This window comes from Malurus melanocephalus, unplaced genomic scaffold (assembly GCF_030028575.1).
Source record: "Malurus melanocephalus ecotype Western Australia unplaced genomic scaffold, MMel_1.1 scaffold_2, whole genome shotgun sequence".
In the NCBI taxonomy this organism is placed as follows: domain Eukaryota; kingdom Metazoa; phylum Chordata; class Aves; order Passeriformes; family Maluridae; genus Malurus; species Malurus melanocephalus.
The window spans coordinates 3,774,864-3,800,930 of NW_026623234.1; the positions used below are offsets into that span (position 1 = coordinate 3,774,864).

Here is a 26,067-nt window from a genome sequence, read left to right on the forward strand (position 1 = left end):
AAGCAGGGGAGCTGCCCCAAACATGGCCTTCATCCCCCCCATCTGCACTCTCCTACCCCTGTCCTGTGTGACAGCCATGTACCTGTCACGGCCAGCCATGCTGAGCCCTGGGGAAAGCCTCACCGGGAATATCTTCCATCCATGTCGGGAAGAAACCTCCCCTGGGAGAAGGCAGGCAGCTGGCTTCAGCTCTCCTGCCTGCTGAAAGGGACAAAACCTTTGAGCGGAGACAAAATAGGAAGTGGAAAGCCTTAAGGAAATGCCAGGCTGGAGGCTCACAGGCTGCTCCAGCTCCAGCCGGCTCACACACCGCTACGGGTCTCCGGCTGTGCTGGCCATTCCACAGCCAACTCTCCCTCTGGGATCAGCCCCAACCTGCCACTCTCCTGCTTTTTCTTTCTCTCCGAGCCKCCAAAGAGGCAGCTGTGCCTGTGGACATTTTTTTTCTTTTTGATGCCAACAGAGCCGGTGTTAAGCGAGCGAAACCTGCAGTGGCCCCACTGGGGTAAAACCCAGGCTCAGAGTAGGGCTTGTAGGGGCAACAGGTAGTGTTGGCAACAGCCAATAGCATCTCCATCTCTCACACCCTCCTTGGGAAAGGTTGGAATGCTCCTAGCATTTTTCTTTGGCTCCTATCYGCCGCAGAACCATTTCCCATTACAACAAGCAGATTTGACTTTCCTCTTTTCCAGCAACAGCAGTCCTGCGGCTCACCTTGCCACACACAGTATAAGACACAGGTTATTRCATTGGGAATATGCTCCTCCAATCTCCTGGTGCTCCATTCACATTCATTTCTAATCAAGGGAGGAAAGAGTCCATTTCTGCCCCAGGAACACGTCCTTTACAGATCTGTGTCTGTACCTTTTAAGAGCAAAGAGACTCTTCCCRTCCATTTCCTTCCCAACCTCTCTCTCCCATATCCATCATCATTAGCGACCATAAACATCAGAGCTGCAGCCATTAGGCTGCTATTCCTAGATAAATAATGCTTTTCATATTTAATTTACACGTGGTTGCGGAGCTTCTTTGGGGTGTTCGGGGTTAATTAAGAGCTGAATTAGATGGAAATGCTTCTCCCTGAGGAAACTCAATTAAACTGTCCTGGGGAAAAAAACCAAGGATGGTCAGGATTTCTCCCCAAAAATCGATGCTGTGCCAGCCACCCCAAGTGCTATGTCCCCTTTTCCTGGGAATGGAGCCTCTTCTCCCACCTAATGCCATGTACACATGTRTCTGCTGCTGGTGGGAACAGCTGGCTGCCCTTGACCCCTTGGGAAAGGGACTGAGACACTGAWGCTGTGGAGGTAAATAACAGGCAGYGACAGGGACAGGACTRAGGAGCACCCAGCACCTGYATGGGACACACACTGAAACAGCTCCTCCTTTTGGGGTGTGAATTCTGAGAGCCCCCATGTTTCAGTCAGACATGACAGTGATGATGCTCATGGTTAATCCTTCCTCCTGGTTCACAGACAAGTTGCCAAATGCTCCTCAGAAAGTAATCTCCAAAACAGAGGAGTACAAGACCCTTCTGTGCATGTGAAGGAAGGTCCTGGCCTCCTCATCCCAGACATCTGCTCACCAAAGCAAGGCATGCTGCGAACCACAAACCACCACAGGTCCCGTGTGAGCTATACATCCTTCTTATGGTGGTACATGGGCAGCAGCTCCTTCTCTTCCTGAGAAARAGAGCTCTGGACAGAGCAGCATTGCTGGAAGAAATGAAACAAGCACTAAAGTTCAGACAACCCCCTAGAGAAGGTAGTGAGATCTTTTGGGATGATAGGAAAGTTTGTTTACATGGACTTTTTGCTCTGACCCCAGCAAATGAGGAAGGCAGCATGTCAGGGAGAACATATCTGGCTCACTAGACAGGTTGAAAATACTAAAATTCAAGTGCTCAATATCMCTTTACAACACCTTGCAAAGACCTGTCAATCCAAGGAAGTGTTAGGTGGCCACAATCAACAGCTCTTCAAACTCATACTCATTTAAACCTACTTTTATTCTTCTGTGTGTCTTTTCATCAGCCACATCCAAGAGGCAAAAGGTCTAGTGGTACCTCTGTGCCACCCTACCCTGAGTGGCTTCAGCTTCAATGAGGTGGAGAACCAGTACCAGGAGTCTCCCTCAGCAGTAGGTGCTTGATCTTAGAGACCTATGTATCCTGCAGCTCCTTCCATCCTCAATCCCTTCGTGACACTGACTGAAGCCTCACCTGAAAGTGATTCAGCTGTTCTGACTCTCAGAGCACACAGAAGATGAATACCAYGTCATCCTTTCTAATATCAGCCTCACTGTTTGATGTGATTACCTGCTGTGTTCACTTGGCACTTCAACATTCAGACCTATCAATTCAATCTTAATTGTGCCCTTAATTTGATCATTGTGTTGTTCTACCTCTAACTGGCTTAGAGGAATCTGGTAGTAAATTTGCCTTGCAACATGATCAACTTAAGCGTGTCTTTGGCTGGCTTTTATACAAAGTTTTTGAGKCAGAGCACAGAAATCAGTTAATTTTGTTGACTGGCAGCATGGATAATGAACTTGGAGGGTAGAAATCCCTTTGATAATGTGCTCTGCTATCAAACCACAGCTCCTGTACCTTACAAAGCCCTCCCTGTCCTTCCCCTGCCATGGAGGAGCTCAGAGATGGCTGCTGGGAAGTCAGGCAGGGTCAGGGGAGCCAGGAAGGGTTTCCTTAACTGAGGAAGTGCATGTATTCCTGTTCAAATAGGTTCACTTCCTCCAAAAACATTTCCAAGTGCACATGGACAGGGAGGAAAAGAGCCAGGTATTTGCTCCTCCTCCCACAGGGCATTTTTCCCTCTTGGTCTCTCAGCTGTTGTGCTGCTAGCTACRTGCAGCCCCTTGCAGCATTTCTCATTGCCCCACATGCCCTGTCTAACTGGGAGGATGATCGGGGGAGCAAATCAAGCTGTGGAAATTCTTTTGTCCCCTTCCCCCAGAAGCTGCAAATCCTTGTCTCCTTGAGGTGAGGTTATCCACACAAACACAGGCTGCACAGAAGCAGGAGGAGCTGAGAGAAAGTGGGAGCAGAGCAGAAATCCTGGGCATCACGTTCCTCATCGCAGAACTTTGCAAAGCTCACACAGACTTCCCCCAGCTTTTCAGAAGAGAAACCAATGCCTGCCAGACAAGTCCCACCTGGGGCTGCCTGCTCAGCCTGCCGGTAAGTGGATGGGCTAACCCGAGTGTTCAAAACAAGTCTCTTGCTGACAAAAAACCTCAAGARCCTGGCAAGGACAGAATCCCAGTAAGCACACTGTGTCCAGACATGCAGAGAGAGCCAAGGATGCCCTGGCATGCCGTCTCCCCTATCCCTTGGGAAATTTTTATATTTAATTAGAAGAGAGTAAAGGAGAAAGACAAGTGCATGTGTAGGAGTAAACCATCACCCTGGTAGCTGATTTCCTCCATGCAGGAGACAGAAGCAAAGGAACATTTAATCCTGCTGGCTGAGCATGGCCAAATTGAGATCTACAGGGACTTCTCTGTGCAAATGCCGTACGGCAACAAACAGCCTGGGTAACAGGATAAGCTTCATCTGAACAATCAGCCACTTCAGCACTGCCTTSCAGGGCCACTGGCACTGGCCAGCAAGGGGTCGCCTGGGGACAACTGCTCCAGGCTGGCAGGAGAGTCAAGAAAAGGAACTGCTAGAGTAGCCTGGATTTGGGCAACTTCACCAAAAATCCGCAGTRAGATCCCCCTTTGCTTAGAAACATCCCTGTCACCTTCCTGCCTTGACGAAACCCTTCTGCTTGCCACTGCAGGGTGCAAGGCTGAGGCTCCCCACTCCCTGCCCATCACCCCATCACCCCAGCACAGCCCAGCAGCCCCTCACACACCAGACAGGGCATTTGGCCCGCCCGTGACCTGCCTGCCTTCTGAGAGCTCCTGTGAGCGCAGGGATATTAATGATGCTGCCTTTTGATATGCAAACGGAGTGCTCATTATGCGTCTCGCCCCACATCCTCTGAGCGGTTAATTAAAGAGCGTGCAGCAGGCAGAAAATTATCGTCGCCTGCTAAACAAACCAACACCACTCGGACGGCTTTGCTCTCCCCCCTCCTAAAGCACGTGCAGCCAGCCCTGGAAGCRGTAGGATGGATGGACAGGTGGATCCACGTTCCCAGGGCTCAGGCAGGTGAATCCCACAGCTCCCATGCAGCCATAACCTCCGCATGGGAAGCCACGGCCAGGCCAGGCCACGGTGGCGGCAGAGGAACAAGACAGGTTCAGGGCAGCAGTGGCACATGGGACAAACATKCAGCTCTGGGATCACAAAGGCACCAGTGCCACCTGCCAGCACCGTGCYGCTCTTTGCCCAACTTCTCCCAGGCTCTAGGTGAGCAGGAGAGATCCCATTCCATCAGCCAGGGGAAGGAAGGCTTTCCCCTTCCCCAGCCCCTGCCTGGAGTGGGAACAGGTTATTTTAGTGCTGACCTGCATGGTGCTTCTGTTTCCCAGGGAGAGGAAGACCTGGACTCACCACTGTGTTTTGCAGGAGGACAGCGATGTCCAGTGCCCGTGATGGCGAGCCCTGGGGAGCTGCTGCAGCAGCCTGGCAGCGAGGCAAGGTCAGCAGGGATGGTGTGCAAAAAGCTGCTGCTTTGACCTGCMCCATTGCTCAGCTGAGGGAAAGGAYTCTCCCAGGCCCATCCTCAAAATCCATCCCACCCTGCTCCAGAGCCTTGTCTCGCAAACAATCATCAGCTTTTTGGGGCTCTGAATCCAGTCCTTGCAGAAAGTAKCAAGTGCCTGCAGCAATCATAGCAGATCAAAGGGAAGGGTGGGAGTCAGAGCCCACAATTTCCTTCTGCTCCGACTAAAGGAGGAATCAAATTAACCTGTTAGTGAGCTGAGGGAGACTGCCCTGACCCACTTTCCCTCTTAGGTGGGTTCATGTTTAACCCAAGAGCGCTCTTGTCACGGTGGCTCCCAGGGGCTGCTTCTCCCCACTTTGCTGAACCATAACCTCAGCTGTATCTGTCCATCAGAGGCTGATGCTCAAAACTCYGGGTGCCAGCACACAGCTTTTCTCCCTCCCAGCCGAGTAAGAGAGGGGAGGATAGGACARTGGTTTGCTCTTGTGTGGGTTTGGACACATTTTGGGTGTCCCCCTGGTTTGTGGCAAATCTTCCGTGTCTGAGAAGGGGATATATCTGCTTGGAGATATAGCACAGCCCTTAGCTAGAAGGACTCATTGCTTTTATCCCCTGCCATTTTTTTGGGATACAGCCTGCATTTGTTGACGCTGTTGGGAAACAGAGATTACTGCAGAAATGAGCAACTCCCACTCACTCCTCTCACAGAGCTGGTTAGAAGTGACGGCAGCAGCAGGTGCCCTGTGGACAGTACTGGACTCACTTTTCTTTCCACTCCAAAAAACCTGCCTGGTTTGTTGGGAAATGGAGAGCTTGCAGGAGGCAGGCTCAGGAACTGCCTGATGCTTTGGAGAGAGATCGCTCCTTTTCTCTCTTGCCCATCAAAATAAAAGCAACCCSTCACTCATGCTGTAAGCACTGCCACCACCCAAGCTGTGCTACATGGGCACAAACACCACTTCTCCTCGGCCTCCCAGGATGGGCTGAGACTGCTGTTTGCCTCTGAAAGTGGTTTGGGTCCCCACCTGTTCGCTCTTTCCCTTCACTKGCTCCAAGCCAGTGGTGTTTCTGTACCTGGGAAGGAGCCCCCATCCATGGYGGGATGTCGCTCTCTGCAGCTGGAGATGGGGAACATGGAGCAGCTCAGTGCTGTGGGACAGACCCTGATCCCACTGCTCCACATCTCAGCGGAAAAGGTGCTGGCAGTGGGATCTAAGCAGCCCCTCAGACACTGCTCCTGCTCCCAACTGTTCCTGTATCCAGGTGCCATAATCCCTGCGGGGACTCTGGAGGTGCAGACTCCACAAATTGTGTGCAGAGACGTGATTTGTCACGGTCTCCTCAGCAATTTCCTCCTGCCTCCACCGGGGATGATGCTTCATCCCCCAGGATTCAGCACGGAGAGGGCCAGGGGAGCCGGTGCTGGAGGGCTGCCAGCTCAGCTCTCCCCAGAGGCRCTGGCAGCCGCTGCCTGCTTCGACTCTGACCCTCAGCAATGACAGATGTGGCAATTACTCACCCCAGGGTGGAGGTCACAGCAGCCTATTTCCCTAGGGCAGCAGGATGGTGGTATTCCTTCCTCTCCCACCCCATTCCAATCATTCAGGCCACAAAGGCAACTTAACCCAAACAACTCTGCTTCTCTACCTCATCCCCACCCCATATCCATGCTTTTCCCCACACCTCCAACCTTCTGGGACCTTGCTGCRATGCCAAGGGGGCATAAATCCCACATCAGCAGCTCTGCACAGCCCCAGGGAATGTGCTGCCCCTGCCCTTCAGCCTCCCTCCYGCTCCTCCCGCAAGCAGTGCAATTCGTCTCCTCATCTCAGGGCTTGCCCTGCCATCCGTCACCGACTGCCTGAGCACATTACCCTTCACTTCTCCAGACAGCAGTCGAGGGAGGCAGCTGGGACCAAGCAGCTCCTGTGCTGAATCCCAGACATGCTCACACCTTGGCTCTGTGGGGCTGTGCCGCAGGGCTGGAGCTTTGCTGACTCAAATTCTCCAAAGGCCAGCAAAGTCTGTGGAGCTGCCTGGCACTGTGGGCACCACCTGCCATCCTTGGAGATGGGAGCTGTGGTAGGTGGGGCATTGMTGTTCAGAGCTTCTAGGAATTTAACCCAGCTTGACCTAGTATCACAGGCATGGTAACTAAGGGGAAGTAGATTTTGGAAGGCTAAAAAAAAATCACCGCTTCTCATGGTATATTACAGACATCAAAAAACCAATTCTGATAAATATGTGTTTTAATGCGAGTCAKTAGTAACAGGTGCTACAAATTTAAATACCTCACTGCACACTCAGTACATAGCTACGCAGAATTATGAAGCACTTTGGATTAATATGCATTTAGTACAACGCACCAGTATATGGTTTGTATTGAATTGCTGCACTTCTGTGTGCATGCTAATATTAAATGGGCAACCACTTGTACACAGCAGCAGGTATTCCAATGCCWATGCTAATCAAGGGCTTTCAGTGACCCTAATGCAATATTTTGGAGAAGCACCCAGCGGGCTAAGTGATGGTCAGGCCCTACTGGCTCCTGTTTGTGGGTGCTGCTAGTTAGGAACAGCAGGAAAGGATGAACAGTCTTGGCTCCCAGGGGACAATGAAATATCCCCCCTTGGTTTCCACAGATAAGGCACAGTCAGCTCAGAGGAAGCTGTTTAAACTACAGGAGACCCCAAGCTGCTGTAGTTTACACTGGGGAATAAATCCAAGCCTTTTATCTATCCATCCTCAGGGGGTTTAGGTGTCTCCTTTCTTGCAGAGGTTAGCAAGGTGAGTGTTTTCAAAGGGATGGCAAAGAACAGCATCCACAGCTGGGAGCAAAGAGCAGCTTTTGTGGAAGTCACGCAAAGAGAGAAATCAATACAGCTCTAAAACAGGCAAGACAAAAGAACAAGTGGGAAAATCAAGTGGCCCACCAAATCAAACCAGAAGGTGCAAAGAGCTTCACAGCTGCCTGGGACAGGAGAAGCCATTGAGGAAAAACAAAGAGTCAGAGTCCAGAACATGTGGGGCAGCTTCCAGTATCAAGTCTCTGCAGTGTCTGCTGTGGAGCCCGAGCCACTGCTCTCTACAGAATTCTCCTGCAGCCTGGCTGGGRAGCCAGCAAGGCCCCCGTGCCTCAGTTGACCTCTCCCTGCTGGTGTCTCCTGCTCCTTTCTTCTTTCTGACTCCACTTTGTGCAGTGTAACCACGCTCCTCAGCAAGGATGAGGCTCTGAGGCAGTCCTGAGATGTGTGGCTGGGTTCTGTGAGCACAGTGCACCCACAGAATGTGTGCTGCCGTTCACTTTTGCAGCCGTGACTCTTTTCCATGGGCATCTTTTGGAGGAACCAGGAGGYGCCTGGTCAGAGTGGAGGTGTCACGGCCCAGAGACCCTGTCTGCTCATTGCTTTGGCTCGAGAGGACCCAGGGCATCCTCCTGCCCTCCTCTGGGGACACCAGACAATGTCCCCACCCTAGGCAGTGTYCTTGCCTGCTCCTGTGACCGTGCTGGGTCAGCAGCCAGTTCCAGCACTYTGCCTGGAGGAGAAGCAGCACCAACATGCAGACTCAGCAGAAGAGGTGTCCTAAGGGGACAAAGGCTGCTTCCCTGTCCCCCCTCCAGCACAACCAAGAGCATGGGCAAGCCCTGAGCAAGGGCAGGGGAAGGAGGAAGAAGCAGGAGGTCTTAGGAAGCTGGGTGAACTTGGAAGGCATCTCCTGAATCTTTATCATAGAGCTAATCCAGGATTTCGATGCTCAGATACTCACAGCAGTAGCCACAGGTACACAAGCGGGAACCCTGGAGCAAAAACTCCTGTGGACCCCATTCAGCCTGTGCCCCATGCTGGGGTGCTGTGGCCTCTTTGGCTGCCTGGTGCCCAGCCTSAGCTCTCACACTGCCCTCACGGTCCTATAGGACCAGCTGGAACTCCCTACTGACATCTCGAACAAAGCCCTGGCCTTCCATCCTCTTCCCCAGCCTGCTTYGCTGGGGAAGCCCATTTTCATGGAGCAACCTGCTACCCAGGAGCGGAGCAGAGTGACAGCAGAGTGTCAGGGCCAGGGTGGCAGATGGCCCCGGCTTTGGGGAGCAGACCCTGGCCCTGCTGCCTGCAGCCTGCTCGCCCCTGCTGCCGTGCCTGCAGGCAGGGCTGCCGCGGCCGGGCTGTTCGGCTCCCTGAAAGGGCTCATTGTCGGCAGGGGCGGAGCAGGACACAGGCGGCATTGAGGGGTGGGTGCCCCTGCTCCCGGCTGGCGGCAGGGCCASCCTGCCCCGTGCCTGGCCGCTGGCAGCCACGACCTCACAGAGCTCCTTGAAAAGGCGGGTTTGTACCGCTGCCCGCAGCCGGAGCTCCAGGAGGATGAGACACCTGGCATGAGCTCTGCGCTCCCAACAGAGAACAGCGTCTGATCCTCCTGCCCCATCCCCTGCCGGCCTCACCGCCCTGGCACAGCCTCTCTGAGCTCTCCAGAGCTGGCTTTGTGGCCCATCCCCAGCCCCCGATGTGAAGCTGCAGCTCTGCTCAGCACGGCACCCTCAAAAAGAAGCGAAGGGACTCTGCCCGTGCTGCCCGCTCCCTTCTCCTTGGGGCAGGGCTGAGCGCGATCCAGCCCGGCTGGGAAGGGAACAGGGGCGGGATTTCAGCTCTCCGCGGCCCCTGCAGCTCCTGCAGCTCCTGCAGCCACCAGTGCAGGCACAAATCAGAGGAAGGAAGGACACTTGCCTGGGGAAGCTGGCCCCGRGGCTTCCGGCACCTGCAGCCAAGGGAGGCCAGGCTGGGATGTACCTCACAGGGCGGGGCAGGGTGCCMTAGGCAAAGCCCCCCGGCCTCTCCCACCCTATTGCACCCGAGGGATGTGTCAAAGGAAAAATCACTTTTTAGGTGACCTKCTGCATGACCTGTCCGATGGCAAACCGCATTTTGTCTCCCAGCCCTGGAGCCGGAGGGCAGCGTTTCAGGGGTTGGGTGTTTCAGGGCAGGGTGAAGCAGCAGCTCCCCACCTCGGCCAGCACAGGCCCAGTGGGGAGCAGGCTCATCCCCTCCCTCCCAGGGTGGCCCTGCACGCTGGCCAGGAGCAGTGCTCAGCTGCCAGTGAGGAAGCCCTTTCCAGTCTCGTGGGGTTTTGGGAGGGGGCATAGAGCTGGTGCCCAGCACTTCACAGGGACTCAGTGCACAGCCTTCTGCACCCTCTGAGCAGCAACTGGAGGAGACAGGGTCTGCTGGGGGACCCATCTATCCTTAGAGACACAGACAGAGTGTCCATAGAGAGAGACAGTGTCCTGGGGCACTCTCTAGCCTTGCGATGCCAATGTCACCAACTCGTGGGCAGGCTCCCATGGAGGCTTTGTGAACTTCTGGCAGTTAAGGATGAAATGAGAGACTCCACTGATGCCCAGCTACTTCAAGGTGCTGCAGAAGTGTGACAATCACATCAAAAGGGCTGGGGAGGTGCAGCAGATGCTGTGCAGGCTGGTGGATGTGGGTCACACCCAGCTCTCCAGCAGAGGTGCAGCTCTGGGGTGGTGGGAGTACCACTGCCCTGAACCCTCTTGGGGTCATCCCACCGCTGCTGGGGGCACGGCAGATCCCATCAACTCTTGCTGCTGCGTGGCCAGGCCAGTAACCCCTTTCTGGGGATCACCCTGCTCCCTTATGGCAGACATGCCCCTCACCAGGTGAAATCCCTCAAGGTGGGATRGAAGCAGAACTATCTCAGGACAGAGCTATAGCCCTTCAGCCAGACTTTTCTCTGGTCTCAAGTACTGCAAGTGGGATGCAGCAGTCTCCASCCTTTCCCTGGGGACTGACAGTTCCTCTCAAGATGCCTCTGCTCTGTGGGGATCCCTATCACATGTGGTGGCCATGGCCATTCAAACCTCAGAGTAACGTGAAAAGCCCCAAAGCATTGCAAGTAACRATAAGAACAAACAGCACTACAGACACTGTAAGACCTTACATCTTATTTTTCCAAAATGGGAAACCTATCTGASCCAAAATGTCAGGATACTGGGACAGACCTACTCTTAAGGTCCAGCAGAACCTACTCCTTCCTCTCTGGCCAGCATCCCAGCCTTGGCAGTTAGCAAGAGGAGGCTCTCATTTTCCCCTAAACACAGGACATGGGGCATCCAGGACTAGCAGGCTGTCCCCTGTCTTAGCCCTTGCAGAGTCTTTTAATGGAAATATTATGCCTGGTATGGATGCTAGACAAACACCAGTGTGTGTACAAACTGGGGGAAAAGCAGAACAGGGGCTGAAAGAAGGGCTGTTTTCATAACCACAGATGCATTTCCAGTTAGTCAAGCTGAGCACCACCAAGCCCAYGTCTGATAAGCCTCAGGACAGACGCTGTGTTAGCAGAAGACAGCAGCATGTTATTACTTCCTGTTAACCCAGCAGGAACATAGTTGCAAAAGACAACTCTGAACAGACAGACAATATCAGTCCAATAAACTGGCTCATGGTTTTCCAGCAAGAGGAACACAGAAATCATAGGGAGCACCCAGCAACCAGCATCCATCCCCTCTGTTGTTGGTCACAGAGATCCTGAAGAACCCTTGGGGACGCACAACTTCAAGTTTGTACATAGAGAGCATGAATGGGGAAACACATTAGAGATTTTCTATAATGAAGTCACCTTCCCCTCTGTCTTGCACCAGGATTCAGTGACTCCCACTCTTCAATCAGTGACAGGAATTTTCAAGACACGCGAGTGTCTGAATGTGGAGAACTTTACCCTGGCACGGCGTGAAGTGGCACTCATGGCTGGCTCTGATGGCCCTGGCATTTGTTATGGGATYAAAACAACCCACACACCTGATGCCAGCAAGAATTACTGAGAGATATTTTCTGAGGGTTTTTCTACCTGTCTGAGGCAGCTGGGGWGACTTTCTGGGGCTGGCAGGGAGGCACCCACGACTGGTTAGGAAGCAGTGTGGGTTGTCAAAAAGACAAACTGCTCTTTAACCAGGCTTTAAATCTCCAGTCTTCACTGACACTTTCACAAATCCCCCTTTTTCAGTCCAGTGAAATATGGAGTGTCTTAGTAGATACACCCCCAACTCCTCTACAGATTCATAATATGTGAATGATTTTTATTAAAAACACCAGAAGCAGTGTTAAAGTTACTACTGTGTTTCGAACCGCCGAGAAAATGGGACTACAAAAGATACAGGCTGAGTAAAAGCATTGACTTGGATACAGCATGATTTATGGGGCACATTTAACATCGTGAAGCCTGATGTATACTTTTAGAGAAGAAAACAAAACTGCAAAGATATGTGTGAGTCCGATATGGCTTTTGATACTGGCTTGGCGTCTCCATCAGTATATTGACCTCACCTCAAAGGAGGTGGGAACAAGCCTGGGAAGGATGACCTAGGGGCAGAGAAAAGCTGGGAGAGAACTGCACTGTGTCCCATTTATGTTATTTTCTGTGCTAGGAGTGAAGCAGACTCCAGGAGTTTGTAAGGACTGACCTTTGCCTGGGAGGTTTCTCAGGAGTAAGATGGGATGCTCAGGGGATGACCAGCCCAGGTTGTTATGGATCACAATGTGCTAAGCAGGGGTGCTGAGCCAAGGCAGGATCCTCAGCTGAGATGTGTTAACACAGCTGCTCTCTCGGTCAGTCCTGAGATGCTCTCTCTGCTTGTGGGGTGTATCTTTTCAAACAGACATCAGGCAGGCTGGAGAGACCAGCAAAAATCATGAAAAACCCAGAAAACGCTGCTTCAATATGAGRGATAAAGAAGTTTAGTCTATTTAACTTCTCAGAGGGAAGGTTAAGAGGTGCCTTGATCATGATCTATTAATACCTACACAGGAGAAATAGTTCAGATAGCAGATAGCTCTTTAATCTAATAGGCAAAGGCATAATGCAATACAGTGGCTGGAAGCCAAAACTCAATGTCTCCAGCCTRGAAATAAGGGGAATGTTTCACCATCAGGCACATCAAGCTCTGGAGCAGCTCACCCACAGCAGCAAAGGCGTCTCTCCTGACACAAAGGTGTGCCCGCACTGACAGCTCTGGTGCAGGAATTACTGGGTACAAGGCTGTAGCCTGTCACCCACAGGGGGAAGGCTGAGCACTCACAATGAATATTTGACTCTGAAAAGCTGGGATTTTACAAATGGATAGTTGATTGAGTTTATTTTTGTATAGAGGAGGAGAATCTCTCCCACCACCCCTGCCCAGCAATTTAAAAGTGATCTGTAGCCACAATTCTGTGAGTATTCAAAGTGACTGCATAACACTGAGGCAGTTACTTTTGYCCTCATCCATTTCTTTCACCTAATGTGTTATATTGACTTCTTGTGGCTCTTGGGAGGGCAAACCGAAGAGGTAGGGGGAGTAAAAGACAGGGGTAAATAAACACATCCTTGGGACACTACCACTCCTGCACACACAGAATTTATAAGCTCCTCAAGAGAAGGGATTATAGCATGAGCTGTTTATCTCCCCTTCAGGACTACAGAAGCATGATAAGTCTCAAGTATTTTGTTAAAGCTTCTATATGAAGGCCAATGAGACAGAATATTTTCTGAAAGTCAGGTGTCCCCAAGATCCTCTGTCCCTAAGATCAAGGTATCAAAAGATCACGCTGTGAGAAATCTCAATCGGCACTCCCGCAGGGCTTAGGAGCGATTTCAGCGAGCCCATCGGGCTCTGGCATACTTTAGAAACTCCTGGAAGGGAGGCTTGCACCYCACAGCCCTTCAAAGGGAGCAGAGGGCAGGGAGAGGCACGGCAGCCCCGCTCGGCCGCAGCCCTCCCGCGGCTCTTCCCCGCTGCAGTGCCCCAGCCCCAGCCGCTGCCGAGCCAACAGCAGCTCTCCGTCTGCGACACAACCTCCCCGGCCGCCCAGCACACCTGGCCTGCGGGCCGGCAAAGTTTTTACCTCCTCGGCCCGCAGAGATGCTTCCTTCCAGCAGGAAAGGCCGAGCCGGGCGGGAGCGCACCCGCACTGCTGCCGGAGCGGCGCCGGCACCGCAGCCGGGAGAGCCTCCTCTGCTCCGGCAGAGAAAACGCGCGGCACGAAGGTGGGTTTACAAACACTACGCTGCCATCTGACACAGGCTTTCMAAATGCCATGCTTAGGAACACAAATAATGTTTTCTATTAGTTTGCCTTTAAATTTATGTGCCTTAATGCGTTGCTCTTTATGTTAATGGCGTTTTGCTGGATATATGGGGTATGTAACGTGGCCAGGTTACTGACAGAATTGTAACTTTGCTCCCGACTGCATTTGGARTGATTAGAACAGTAACCTTCATATCACCTTAACAGCTACATTGGTATTTTATTACATATATTACCAAACGTATTGTTAAGGTAGGTTTCTTGAACCTTAGGAGGAGAAAATACAAACCCTTTGTAGAAATCTGTTGCTGAAGAGCATGGAAATTGGCTATTTTCAAATTGCATTTTGTCTCAGATGAAAATTTACAAGGTGAGCTCCTTGACTCACCAAGTCACCAGCAGCCTCTCTGCCCTCCTGCCTGGAGCCACACAGGGGAAAAATGATGCCTTTTAAACAGAACCAAATTTTCTTGATGAGGGTGTGGAACAGCCACAGCAGTCCTTCCCTCTGAAAGCAAACTGACCACAAACACACACCCCAGAGCCTAATTAATAATTTAATATTCAATGGTCAGAGATTGAGTGCTCTAACATGTAAACTTTCTAATCTAGATTAACACTTAAAACACCAGGGTAGCATGATAAAACATGATCATGTCCAGCTGAAATCATCAAAAGCATCTGTTTGTCCTTCAACCCCGGTTTTATACATTTTTTTTTCATCATTCTCTCAAATTGCTTTCTTTTGTATAAGACATCTCTATAGCACCTGTAGGTATGAGTCCAAGCATCTCTGGGAKTGTTTCAACTTGTGGGACACCCTGGATTTTTGCAAGTGCACTTTAGAGCAGTCTCAGTGATGTTTAAGAGAGGGGCAAACCCTTATTCCTTGGAAAGGCTGGGAAGCACACAGGTACYTGCCTGGTCTCGTATTCTTATTGCAAGCCCCTTGATTTCTTCCTGGCACCGGTCCCTGGACTGGTTTATGCCCCCTTTGGCCAAATTCCTTGAAATGCTGCCATTCCTGCACTTCCAATGCCTTGGCCCCAGTGGGAATGGAGCAYAGCCATGGCTATGGGCCAGCTGGATTCCTGGTCCCAGCTCTGTCACACCATCACTGGAGGTGCCAAGTCAGTGGGAGCATACATCAGGGAGCATGCCATGGGCATGCCATGGGCACCTGGGAGGCCTGCAAGCCACACGGGGGTGGCACTCAGGGCTGTTGRGGTGCTGTGGGCTCACAGCTACACCAGGGCAGATGAATCGGCGGGAAGGGCATGGCCTGAGCCAGCAACATCACCTGAGGAGCACCAGCAGCACAATCCCYCCAGGGCCACCGGCTTGTTTCCAGCAGCAGCTGGTGGCACGGCTCTTTCCCAGCTCCAGAAAGGGTCACACAGGCAGGAGCCTCAGTCCTTGTCCTTTGCAAGGTGTAGGAAAACAAGAGAGAGAGAGTGAGTGGCTTCAGGGCTCTCTCACTCCAAGCAGGGATACACCAATGCAATAGCACGGTGTAACGAATGCTACAATGGGGAGCTGTTGCTATGGTGAGRGAAATAATATTTAAGCACCAACTGTTTATAAATATAAAATCCCCACAAAGTTTGCTAAAATTAGATTAAGGGGGCTAGGGCTGTCAGGATATTGTAAAAAGCTTGAGAAATACYGGTATTTTTGGACATGCAAGATCTGGGTACTCCTAGAACAGCAAATACAAGTCCAAAATGCTAAACAACAAACGTGTTGCCGTTGTGCTTCCCGAGTTTCAGAGGCAATCTCTGAACTCACTGTCGCAGCTTGGCAGGCCTTGCAGAGTGGAGGCGAGACCAGCGCTCCCAGGGATTTATTCTACTCTTGACACAAGTGCAGTGCAGTCCTGGGCCCCACCGTCACTCRTAGCCTGCTCTCTGCCAAGTGTCTTTCCAAGCTGCTGCTGAACATGCAGGTACTGTGGTGACCCCACAGCTACGTGTTGCGAATCCTACAGTCAGAGGTGAAGATYTGGAAATCCCTGAGCTGGRAAGGARGGTGGCTCATTGAAGAGCTCAGGGRTTTTTCAGGAGATAGATGTTGCTCACATGGATGTAGGAAGAAAACTGCTGTGCCCAGTGCCCAGGCAGCTCCAAACATGCCCTAAATATAACAGGGATATAAAAAATGAATATCCATTGTAGCATCTCCGGATTCATAACCTGTCTTTTGCTGGCAGCTGCCATTTCATCCGAGCTGCAGTTAAACTGCAAAAAAGGCAATTTAGCTGGCAAGTGCTGGACAAAAGGGAAACATTCAAAGTTGCCAAAAGTAAATGTCTGGCCTGTTTCAAGGGGTCAAACAGAAGCAGARGGAGGAATGTGACTGTCAAAGCACAGCCACTTCAACTGCTCTGACACATGTGCTTTTCCTCTGTCCTATTCCACCTTCCCGGGTGGTCAGGATGGTGGGAAGGTGCCATCACCTGCCAGTATTTTGGCACTGGCACAACTGAGGATGGTTTTGGTCTCTGCCCATGGCCGTGAGCCCTGGCTTAAGCAGCACAGGGAAGATTCCTGGCGCTGGAGAACCAGTCCCCATGACAATACTGTTTTTGACGAGCAAAGGCCACCGGAAAACGAGGGAATGAATGTGCACCATCATCGCTACAGGGCCCGAGGGGCTGCTGGTGTCCCAGCAGCGGGGCGASAGAAGGGTGTGAGGTACCCGCTGCTCCGCACCCAGCCTGTCCGCAGGGATCCCGGTGTCCCTGCCAGCACCCAGCGTGGAGGACACGTCTCACGGGGGGAGCCTCACCGGCCCCCCCTCCCACCGCCGCGACAGGAGGGGCTCTGCCCGCTCCGGCCGGGCCCCTCGGGGAGGTAAATAAGGAAACGGGGAGTTTCCTGCTCGGCAAAGCCGGGGAGCCCGGCGGCCGGGCTGGGGTGAGCAGGCGGCGCTGCGCGGTGCGGAGCGGCGCGGAGGCTGTGCCGGAGCCGATGCCGTACCCGGCGCTGTGCTGCGTGCGCCCGTGCGCGCTGCCGGGCGGAGAGAGGAAGGGAGGGAAGCAGGGAGGGAAGCAGGGAGGGAGGGGAGCGGCGCAGCCCCCTCGCCGCCCGCCCGCCCCTCGCCCGGCGCGGCGCGGAGGGCGTGGAGAGGCGGCCCCGCTCGGCGGGTGCCCGCTCGGGCGGGCAGGGCAGGGCGGCAGCTCGGGCAGGGATGAGCCCCCGCAGCGCCGCCCGCTGAGCTCCGCCGGCTGCCGCCCCCGGGCCGGGCCGGGCTGGGCCGGGCTCGGCGTCCCCCGCCCCAGGAGCCGCGGCCGGGGATGCGGGGGGCAGCCCGCCGCGGCGTTCCGCCAGGTAAGGGGCGCCGGGGGTGGGGGTTGAGCGGCGCAGATCGGCGGGGGTGCCCGGGGGCGGCGGGCTGGGGCTCTCTAGTAACCCTTTCCGCGCCACCAACTTTCCGAGGCAGCGAGACGTCGCCCGCAGCGGCGGGAAGGACTTTTCCTGCCGGTGCCCAGCCCGGCTGCGGCGGGACCCCGGCCCGGGCTGCGAGCGCCCAGGGGGAGCCGTCGCCCGGGGCTGCCTTAGCGGTGCGGGGACAGCAGCCCCGGCCCCAGAGCCCCGGGAGAACGAGCTGCCGCGAAACTTGGGCTGCTGTTGGGCGAGGAGCTGCCGCCCGGAGCAAGTGAGTAAGTCCCCGGTGGCACGGGAGGCCAGATGCCCTGCCCGGCCGTGTCTCCGCGCCAGCCCGCGGAGCGAATGCCCCGGCGTTTGCCGTGAGACCTCCCGGCGGTCTGAGTAACCTSCCGTGAGGGCGCAGGCTGGCGAGGAGACCTCGCGGAGTGGGGTGCCAGCACGCCATAGCATGGAGCAGTCCTACGGGAAATCTGTGCGGTTCGAGGTTTGGGCTCTTGCCGCGGCCGTAGGTTGGGGACGTTGCAAAGAGTGTTTTGAGGTGGTGAATGAGCGCGTTCATCCCAAAAGAGCCTTCCAGCTCCTGCCAGGGAGTGCTTTGGGAGAGAGTGAGCAGGCACCAGCAGGCTGGTGGATAGCTCAGGGGAAGGTGGAGAGCACAAAAAAACCCTGTATCTGTTTTACCGAGGCGTTCTCATCCTCGGCAAGAGGCAGATGCAGTTCAGCAGATGAGGGATAAASAGGCACCAGGTGGATGTTGTGATAAGAAAACTCTGGGACCGGCTGGGGTTGGCATTACTTGATAGTGATTAATTAACTGAAAATGTGTATGCTGTGTGCCAGTTGGAAAAAGACGGATTCCCTGTTAAAAGTCCTGTGACTGTTAAAGTGCTGGTCAAAGCGGGCAGTAATCTTCTGGTGTTAAAGTATCTTTCGGTCCCTCTGAAATGGAGAGGGAAAGGACAGAGATAGGGGAACAGAGGACATGCCAGGGTGGCTCTGAGTGCAGGAGTCCTGTGCCTTATCACAAGAAAAGTGCTCTGGGAGATGACGAATGCMACAGCAGAACGAGTCTGGGGGCACGAAACTCCTCCAGTTGGCACACAGTGAGGCTCCCCAGGAAGGTGTCGGGCACGAGTGCCCAGCTGGCATTTGGAGCTGTGACAGTAGAAGCTCCAGTGCTGCACGGCTGAAGGAGAGGCAGGGCTGACGGTTCATTCCCACCACGTCAGGATCTCATGGTGGGGCTTGCTGAGGGGGAGGCTTGGGGACAGGGACCAGCCCTGCTCACGTGTCTGTAGTGGTGCCCAAAGTCAAGCAGAGTCTGTGGTGAGGGGACAGGGGTGCAGCTCGGCGCGGCTTTTTTTCAGGGATTTCTCTTTCCTCTGGACAATACTGGGGTCCGGCCGGCCCGTGCCCAGGCTGGGTGGCCCGCAGGCGTGTTTGGTGTCTGCCAGGCTTTGCAGAGCCAACAGCGTGACTAAGCCACTGTGACCAAGTGGGATGCTTGCACCCCATCGGAGCCTGTCCTCCCTGCCTCAGTGGCTGCGTCGTCRTTCTACGGGATAAACTCCTTGCTCAGTGGGAGAACGCTGGGAAGTGGCAGGGCATGTGCCAGTGGGTCACGGCCTGAGAGTTGTTTTTCAAACCTGCGACTTAACTTCTGTGCCTGGGTGGCGAGGTGGGRAGGAGCAGGGCTGCAGGAGGGAGCTGCTGTCTGAGCAGGGAGGCACGGCAGGGTGCTGTCTGCCACTTGTCCCCGCCAGCAGCCCTTAACAAGCCCTACTGACCCTGGGCAAGGCATGCAGGGCTGYTACTGCCGGGCGGAGGGCAGAGGCRCAGGGCTGAGCAGTTGAAGTTGCTGCTATGAATTCTCTGGGTCACYATGCGTGTGTGGGTCCCTGGGCGGAGGAAGGGAAAGGCGAGGAGAGGGGTTGTGAGCCATGGGGCACATTTCAAGGATGTGTCTGTCCCCTGGTGAGCGTGCTGCAGTCTCACGTGTGTCAGGAGAGGGGTTTTGCCTTACACCTCCCGGCCTTGCCCAGGGTGTTCCGTGTGCTCCTCCGTGCCGGTGTGCCCAGAGTGCGGGTGGGGGGCACGCAGCCCTGCCCACTCCTGCACGCACCCACCCGCCCTCCTGGCACCGAGACCCCGGCACTTGTCGGGCAATCGCTGCTCACAGTTGTGTTTTCCAGCTGGTCCCAAAGTCCTGAGTCACTCTGCCGTTTCCATGGAAACAGCCTTGCTGGCGGGAATCGGTTTTGGGGGTAGAGGGTGCCGGTAGCTGGACTGGCACCAGGCAGGCCTGCGGGAAGGACTGGCGAGGCGCAGGCACTCCTCCAGCACGTCATCCTTGTACCAGGGCGTTTGCCAAGGCTGGAGCAGGCACCTGTGTTGCACAGACCCTCACACCTTCTTCCGCTCCCTTTTCCCTTCCTCCCTGCCATAGGGAAGCAGAAAGATTTCCCCGGCAGTGGCAAGAGAGCTCAGGATGAGTCCGGCCARGTTGAGGGTACAACTTTTGGGGAGCTGTTGAGAGAGGGGGAAAACCTGGAAGGCAACCAAAAAGAGCAGGTTTGTTTTTTTGTTTTTTTACTGCCCTGTGAAATAGCCTTGGGAACTGCAAGGGCTCCTGCCTAAAGCTGCCATGCCCCTGAGTTCCCTGAACACRGCAGCTGCCTCTGGAGAGCAAAGGAAACTGCGAGGAAGGTTTGGGGCAGGAATCAGGGCAGCTGTGCATGTGGAGATGCTGTGGGAGCCCCCCACAAGGATGAGAGTGCCACAGTGCCCTGCGTAACTCCGGGCTGCTTTTGGAGGGGAGAGGACCTGTGAGTCGCACTGACCCCTGCAACTTCCCTGCACACTCCAGCCTGCCTGGCAGTGCCTGAACTCAGCTGCCAGTGCAGCCTTCRGTGCCATGCAGCCCAAAAGCGGATCATTCCTGTCAAACCTTTGGGGAAGACCATYCCCAAAACAGGAGCTCCTGGTCTCTGCTGCACAATGGCTAGCCGGCTGCATTCACTACTCCCCGCACCGGTGACTCACAAATGCCATTCAGCTTAATTCATCACCTCCGATCTCCCCAGCGATCTCGGACTTTCTTGCTGGCTTCTCGCCTGCTCATCTCCCTCGGAGCAGCGCTGGGAGTCGCTGGAGGAGGAGGAGGAAGAGGAAGGCAGGTGATTATGCATCCGCTGCTGTTGGCAGGTGCGCGGGGARGGGGGAGGTTGCACTGCCTGCGCCCATCCTCTCCCTTCCTCCAGGCTCAAGGCTGCGGGAAGTGGGGCAGGGGAGAGGAAAGGCTCGGCACCTTCCTCTTCCCACAGACAATGCTCCTGTCCCTGTGCCAGGCACTGGCTTGTCTCCTGCTGCACTTAGAGCCGGTTGCCGGATGCTGTGTATCCCTYGTGGACAGCCCGGTCCCAGCGCAGGCAGCCGGACAGAAATGCAGGCGAGGCGGCAGAGCGCAGTCCGGCACTGTGACCACAAGGGGCTTAGGGCTGGCAAAGGGGCACTGGTAACCCCAGCACGGGGCAAAAAGAGCCCGTGTGCCTTGTGGCACACCCCTTGCAGCACCAGCAGTGCCGSGGAATGGACGGTGTGAGTGATGAACCCCCACCCTGTGCTCCATCTCAGACACGCTGACCTCAGCTCCCACCCYTGGGCTGCATTTCTCATCATCTTTGGTGGAGCCGTGCTGGAGACAGAGCAGARGGTGATTTTGTCTGAGAACACTATGAGGACAGCGTTTCAGATGACTCCCAGGGTCTGGGGCTGAGGAGCCAGAACAATCCGTGGCTCACACGGGACTCTCAGATGCAGCCACACGTGAGCACGGCCCTCTGTGCAGCTGCTGGCCCTGCCTTTCGGCCATGAAGAGGAACAGGCCAGTTGAGGAGCGAGGTCCCTCGGGGCAGGAATGGGAGTGCGAGCAGCTGTGCCTGTGTGCAGGACACATCCTGCGGGGGCACAGCTCAGCCTGCCCRCTCTGGTGTAGAGCCCAGCTCCTCCTTGCCAGGTGCTCGCACCAGCCCAGCTCTGGCTGACAGATAACAAGGGACAGTGGCAGTAAAAGTGATCTCAGGTGCCATGTGCTTCTGCTGCCCCAGGAGCTCCTCCAGAGCACCCTGCTGGCAGTTCCATGGCCCCTGGAGCCTGGGGATTGAGCAGGAATGCAGCCCCTCAGGGRCAGGCAGTGATGGGAGGAGGCAGGAAAGCCAGCCGGGAGGAGACAGGAGGGTCTGGCTGGCCTTAAAGGCCACAGATGAGACATCAGGGAGGGAGGCCTTCTCCCAAAACCTTCCCCTCCCTGGCTGCAGCTCAGCAGATGGGCAGGGCACACGCCAAGGGTGTCAAGGGGCAGCCAAGGCTGAAGCTGGGCTGTGGTTTAGCACTTGCTCAGTCAAAGAGGTGAATCAACGCCCCGGTTTTTTACCCTTCACAACTYGGGATATTGCAAAGGGGAATGGGTCAGTGTGGGTGGAGAACCTGAAATGCTCACAGCCAGTGAGTGATCTGGTGGGAGCTGGAAACAAGGAAGCATCTGGTCTTAGGTTACCTCTTTTGGGGAGCCAGCAGCAGGTTTCTGCTACAACCAGGGCAATCTGAATTTCTTCTCCAACATCCATCAGCAGTGAAGCAAGGAGTAGGATTTGAGGTTGTATGTGAGGGGTGCAGTGTGGTTGGCCATCACTAGAGAGCAGGAAAGCATTCCCACTGCAGCTTCCACCCAGGTGGCATGCAGAAGACACCTGGGCTGAGATATGCCAGCAGTGACTCTCCTGTCCTGTTCTGCCTTAGCAGACCTGGAAAAACACCTTATCCAAGGGATAGAATATCCCATGTGGACACTGGGGCCCGGTTTTTCCTTTGCAGGGTAGGTAACCCCAATCCAGCAGCAGCAATAGCCAAGCATCTTGGTCCTCTGGCCACGTGCCACAATCACTGGCCAGCAGCAGTCCAGGTGGAAGCAAMCTGTATCCAAAGCATCATTTTGGGTCTGAAGCACAGCTCTTGGTGCACAGACGCAGGGAGTTCTGTGGGGGGGCTCTGCACTGGGGTCCTGCTCTAAAGCCCTGCTCCCAATGAAATGTTTCTGGAGTTGAGAGTTCCTGAAGCTTCCTGCCTCCACAAATCAGTTGGGGCAATTAATAAATAATAAAAAATATTAATTAAAAAAAAAAGTAAGGAGGTTTTTTACTCACCTGCAGGTCCTGGGGAGTGGAACACATTGAGGGTATGGGAACAACATACCAGCTGCCATGGGCTCGTAGGTACCGCACACCTGGAGCATTGCACTGTCCCAAGCCCATCAAGGATTTCAGAGTGCTCTGGATTAGAACAGCCTGCACATTCTGAAATCCATCACTGGCCTATTGGTCTCCCTTGGAGCCCTCATCCAAGCACCAACAGGAGTGGCCCTGACAGTCCCACCCACAGTGACCCCTGTGCTGGGGCTGAGCACTCACCRTGAGCTTGGGCCAGCACCTTGTTCCCCCTGGGAACTCACAGAGAGCAGGGGAGAGGAAGCAATGGCAGTGACAATATGGTGGGCTCTGCTGGGCGAGGGGCACAGATACTTGGGTCTGTCCCCTTGGTTTGCCTGAGGTGAATGTACCTCAGTGTGGGAGGGTGGACACAGAAAGAAGATGAGCAAGAGAAGGTGGACGCAGGGGCGCTTCAAAACCATTGCTAATACTGGTGTGTCTCCCACACCAGTTTGTTTTAGCTTGTCTGGAGTTTCTGGGATGCATCTGTTACCTCCTGCCCCCTAGAACCCTGCCATGAGCAGTAGCATGTGGATRTGAAATGTCTGTGCTTTGGAGAGCAGCAGGCAGTCTGTGAACTTTGTTTAGTGAACAGGGGGGAATACCATATCACCAGCACAGTTACATCCCCTCCAAGCAATGTGGCAGCTCCCCAGGCATGGCAGGTTCTTCCCACCTCATGGTCCCTGAGCATTCCATCCAAGGGTCCTGCTCAGTTTTCCCTACCCTTGCCCATGTGCAGGCAGCAGCAAGGCAGGCCTGGCACCACTGAAACTGTCCCGTGCAACTACAGCCCCACTCTTCCCTGCAGCCATCCCTGGTGCAAAGGGCTTCTGCTGCTGCCCAGTTGGCAACAGAGTATGGAAAAGAGGCCGTTTCTCATGCTTTCTCCTTTGTAGTATTGTTTTTATCCCCTGGTGCTCAGAATAGGAAAGCCCTGAATCCCAGAGTAGAGCAGGATCTCACCAGCCCCAAGAGCTCAGTGCTAAGGGCACAACAATTGTTGCCACTCGTACCCAGAGGCTGACAGAGTGAGCTGGCTGTTGGACCTCCATGCACAGAGGTTGGCAGYTCCAGGAGAGACACTGACCCTCTCTGAAACAGGAGGTTGTTGGCCTGGAGGGGCCATGCCTTATCCTGACAGCTGGACAGAAAGGATGGAGACAAGGTCACACCATCCCCTGACCTTTCCCTGCCACAGCTCCTGTACCATGGACAAAGGCACTGCTGGGGTGACAAGTGACTCACAAGGCAGCTGGGGAAGAGGGTTTGCAGCAGCTGGACAGGCACAAAGTGTCACCACCAAGTTCTAACATCCCTCTGCCTGGGTTGCAGGACATGGGGTGAATCATGGGGCACAKGATTTATGTACACTTCCAGCCTGGAAGGAACGGGCTGAAGTTCTGGCTGGATGTGTTTCTCCAGGTTTGCCAGCCTCTGCCTGTTCTTTGTTGTGTCTGAAACAGGGCTGTGCATAGTGTCTGMGGTTCACAGGGTTATGACAGATAGACGTACCTTGGGAAGGCATTTGTTGGGATGTGCAGCAGTTGGATACTCAGGGGCCACACTCAACCTGTGACTTCTACTTCTCTGTTGGGTTGCAGACACCAAGACGACCTTGGAAGAAGCTCCATGAAGGTGACCAGCCATGCAATGTTCCTGGAAGGCTGTACTCCTCCTAGCCTTGGCATCCATTGCAATCCAGTACACAGCAATCCGGACCTTCACTGCCAAGTCCTTCCACAGCTGCCCCATCCCTAACCCTGTGAACTGCAGCCTGAGCCAGGACACTGATGTGGCCGACAGGCTGTGCGATGAGAATCCMACTTTCCCATACAACCTCTCCAGGAAGACGCACGTTCTCATCCTCGCCACCACCCGCAGTGGCTCCTCATTTGTTGGGCAGCTGTTCAACCAGCACTTCGATGTCTTCTATTTATTTGAGCCCCTCTACCACGTCCAGTACACCCTGATCCCGAAGCTGACCCAGAGCAAGAGTACGACAGACAGGCGGGTGATGCTGGGCGCCAGCCGAGACCTGCTGAGGAGCCTGTATGACTGYGACCTCTACTTCCTGGAGAACTACATCAAGCCCCAGCCCATCAACCACACCACCGACCGCCTCTTCCGCAGGGGAGCCAGCAAGGCCCTGTGCTCACCACCTGTATGCGAGTCCCTGGGAGCTGTGGATCTCCACCTGGAGGAAGGCGACTGYGTGAAGAAGTGCGGGACCTTGAACCTGACGCTGGCCACCGAGTCCTGCCGAGAGCACGGCCACGTGGCCATCAAAACCGTGCGGGTGCCCGAGGTCAGCGATCTCCGGGCACTCGTGGAGGACCCGCGGCTCAACTTGAAGGTGATCCAGCTGGTGAGGGACCCCCGGGGCATCCTGGCATCCCGGAGCGAGACCTTCCGAGACACCTACAGGCTGTGGAGGATCTGGGATGGCACTGGCAGGAAGCCGTACAACCTGGACGTGACCCAGCTCACCACRGTGTGCGAGGACTTCTGGAACTCTGTGTCCACCGGCCTCAACCGGCCGCCATGGCTCAAGGGCAAGTACATGCTGGTGCGGTACGAAGACCTGGCCAGGAACCCCATGAAAAAGACTGAGGAGATCTACGATTTCCTGGGCATCCCCATGGACAGCAACGTCGAGCGCTGGATACAGAACAACACCCGAGGAGACAGGTCCTCCTCCAAACACAAGTACGGGACGGTGCGCAACTCGGCGGCGACGGCGGAGAAGTGGCGCTTCCGTCTGTCCTATGAGATCGTGGCGTTCACCCAGCACGCCTGCCAGCAGGTGCTGGCGCAGCTCGGCTACAAAACTGCTGGCTCCGAGGAGGAGCTGAAGAACCTCTCCATCAGCCTGGTGGAGGARAGAGACTTCCTGCCCTTCTCCTAAGGCAGCCCCAAGGGGCCCGGTTTTGATGCAGACTGTTTCTAACTGATGCCTTATTTTATTTTCTTTGATTTTGTTTCCCCCTCTTTCTCTCTCTTGTCTTTTTCTCTCCAAAATTTGCACTAAACCTTGAGCAGGAATCTCAATGGCTGAGTCCAGGGGAAGTGACTGCTGCCCCTCAATACATTTTGGATGCCAAGAGGAGTTGGGTCTCTCCAAGCAAGAGCTAGAACTCTGGATGGGTAACAATGTTTACAAAACACACAAAATGTATAAAGCAACCTTCAAGCTTTCCAAACCGAAGGGTAATTGGGGTACTGTACTTTTGCACTGTTTACTTTTACAATGTAAGAGGTAAATATAATTTATGAATGGTGTCATCCCCTCCAAAATAACTCCCCCTGCCCCCTGCCCCCAATGAGCAGGTTTGACTGGAAGCTGAAATGGAACAACCTCCTCATTTTTGATCTTGGTGCGACATGTCTGTCTGTTTAAGTCCTGTTGGGCTGGGCAGTTGGTCAGCTGCTCCTACATGTTTGTTTGGTAACACCTGTGATATTTCTTTGTGCCAAAAACCCATAAAAGAAAAAAAAAAAAAAAGGGAAAAAAGTGATTGGGTAGTTTGGGAAAAGCCCATCACATTTAATGCTTTATTTCTGTGTTTTCTGTAAATAAAAGTGCAATAAAACCGACCTGGGGTTGAACTTCAACTGAAAGACCTCAGCGAGTGTACGGAGGTGGATGCCACCACCAGGCAAAGAGCAGCATCTCCTGGGCTGCCTGATGTCCGGGA

At 54.4% G+C, this 26,067-nt stretch overlaps 1 protein-coding gene across 1 annotated transcript; it reads left to right on the top strand.

Annotated features, from left to right (window-relative positions):
• The first annotated feature begins 16,940 nt into the window (after positions 1-16,940).
• CHST1 (carbohydrate sulfotransferase 1) lies at positions 16,941-26,067 on the top strand. The gene is made up of 2 exons (XM_057365395.1): positions 16,941-17,045; positions 23,974-26,067. Exon 2 carries the CDS (start codon positions 24,018-24,020, stop codon positions 25,275-25,277), a length of 1,260 nt encoding a protein of 419 aa, XP_057221378.1. The 5' UTR covers positions 16,941-17,045; positions 23,974-24,017; the 3' UTR covers positions 25,278-26,067.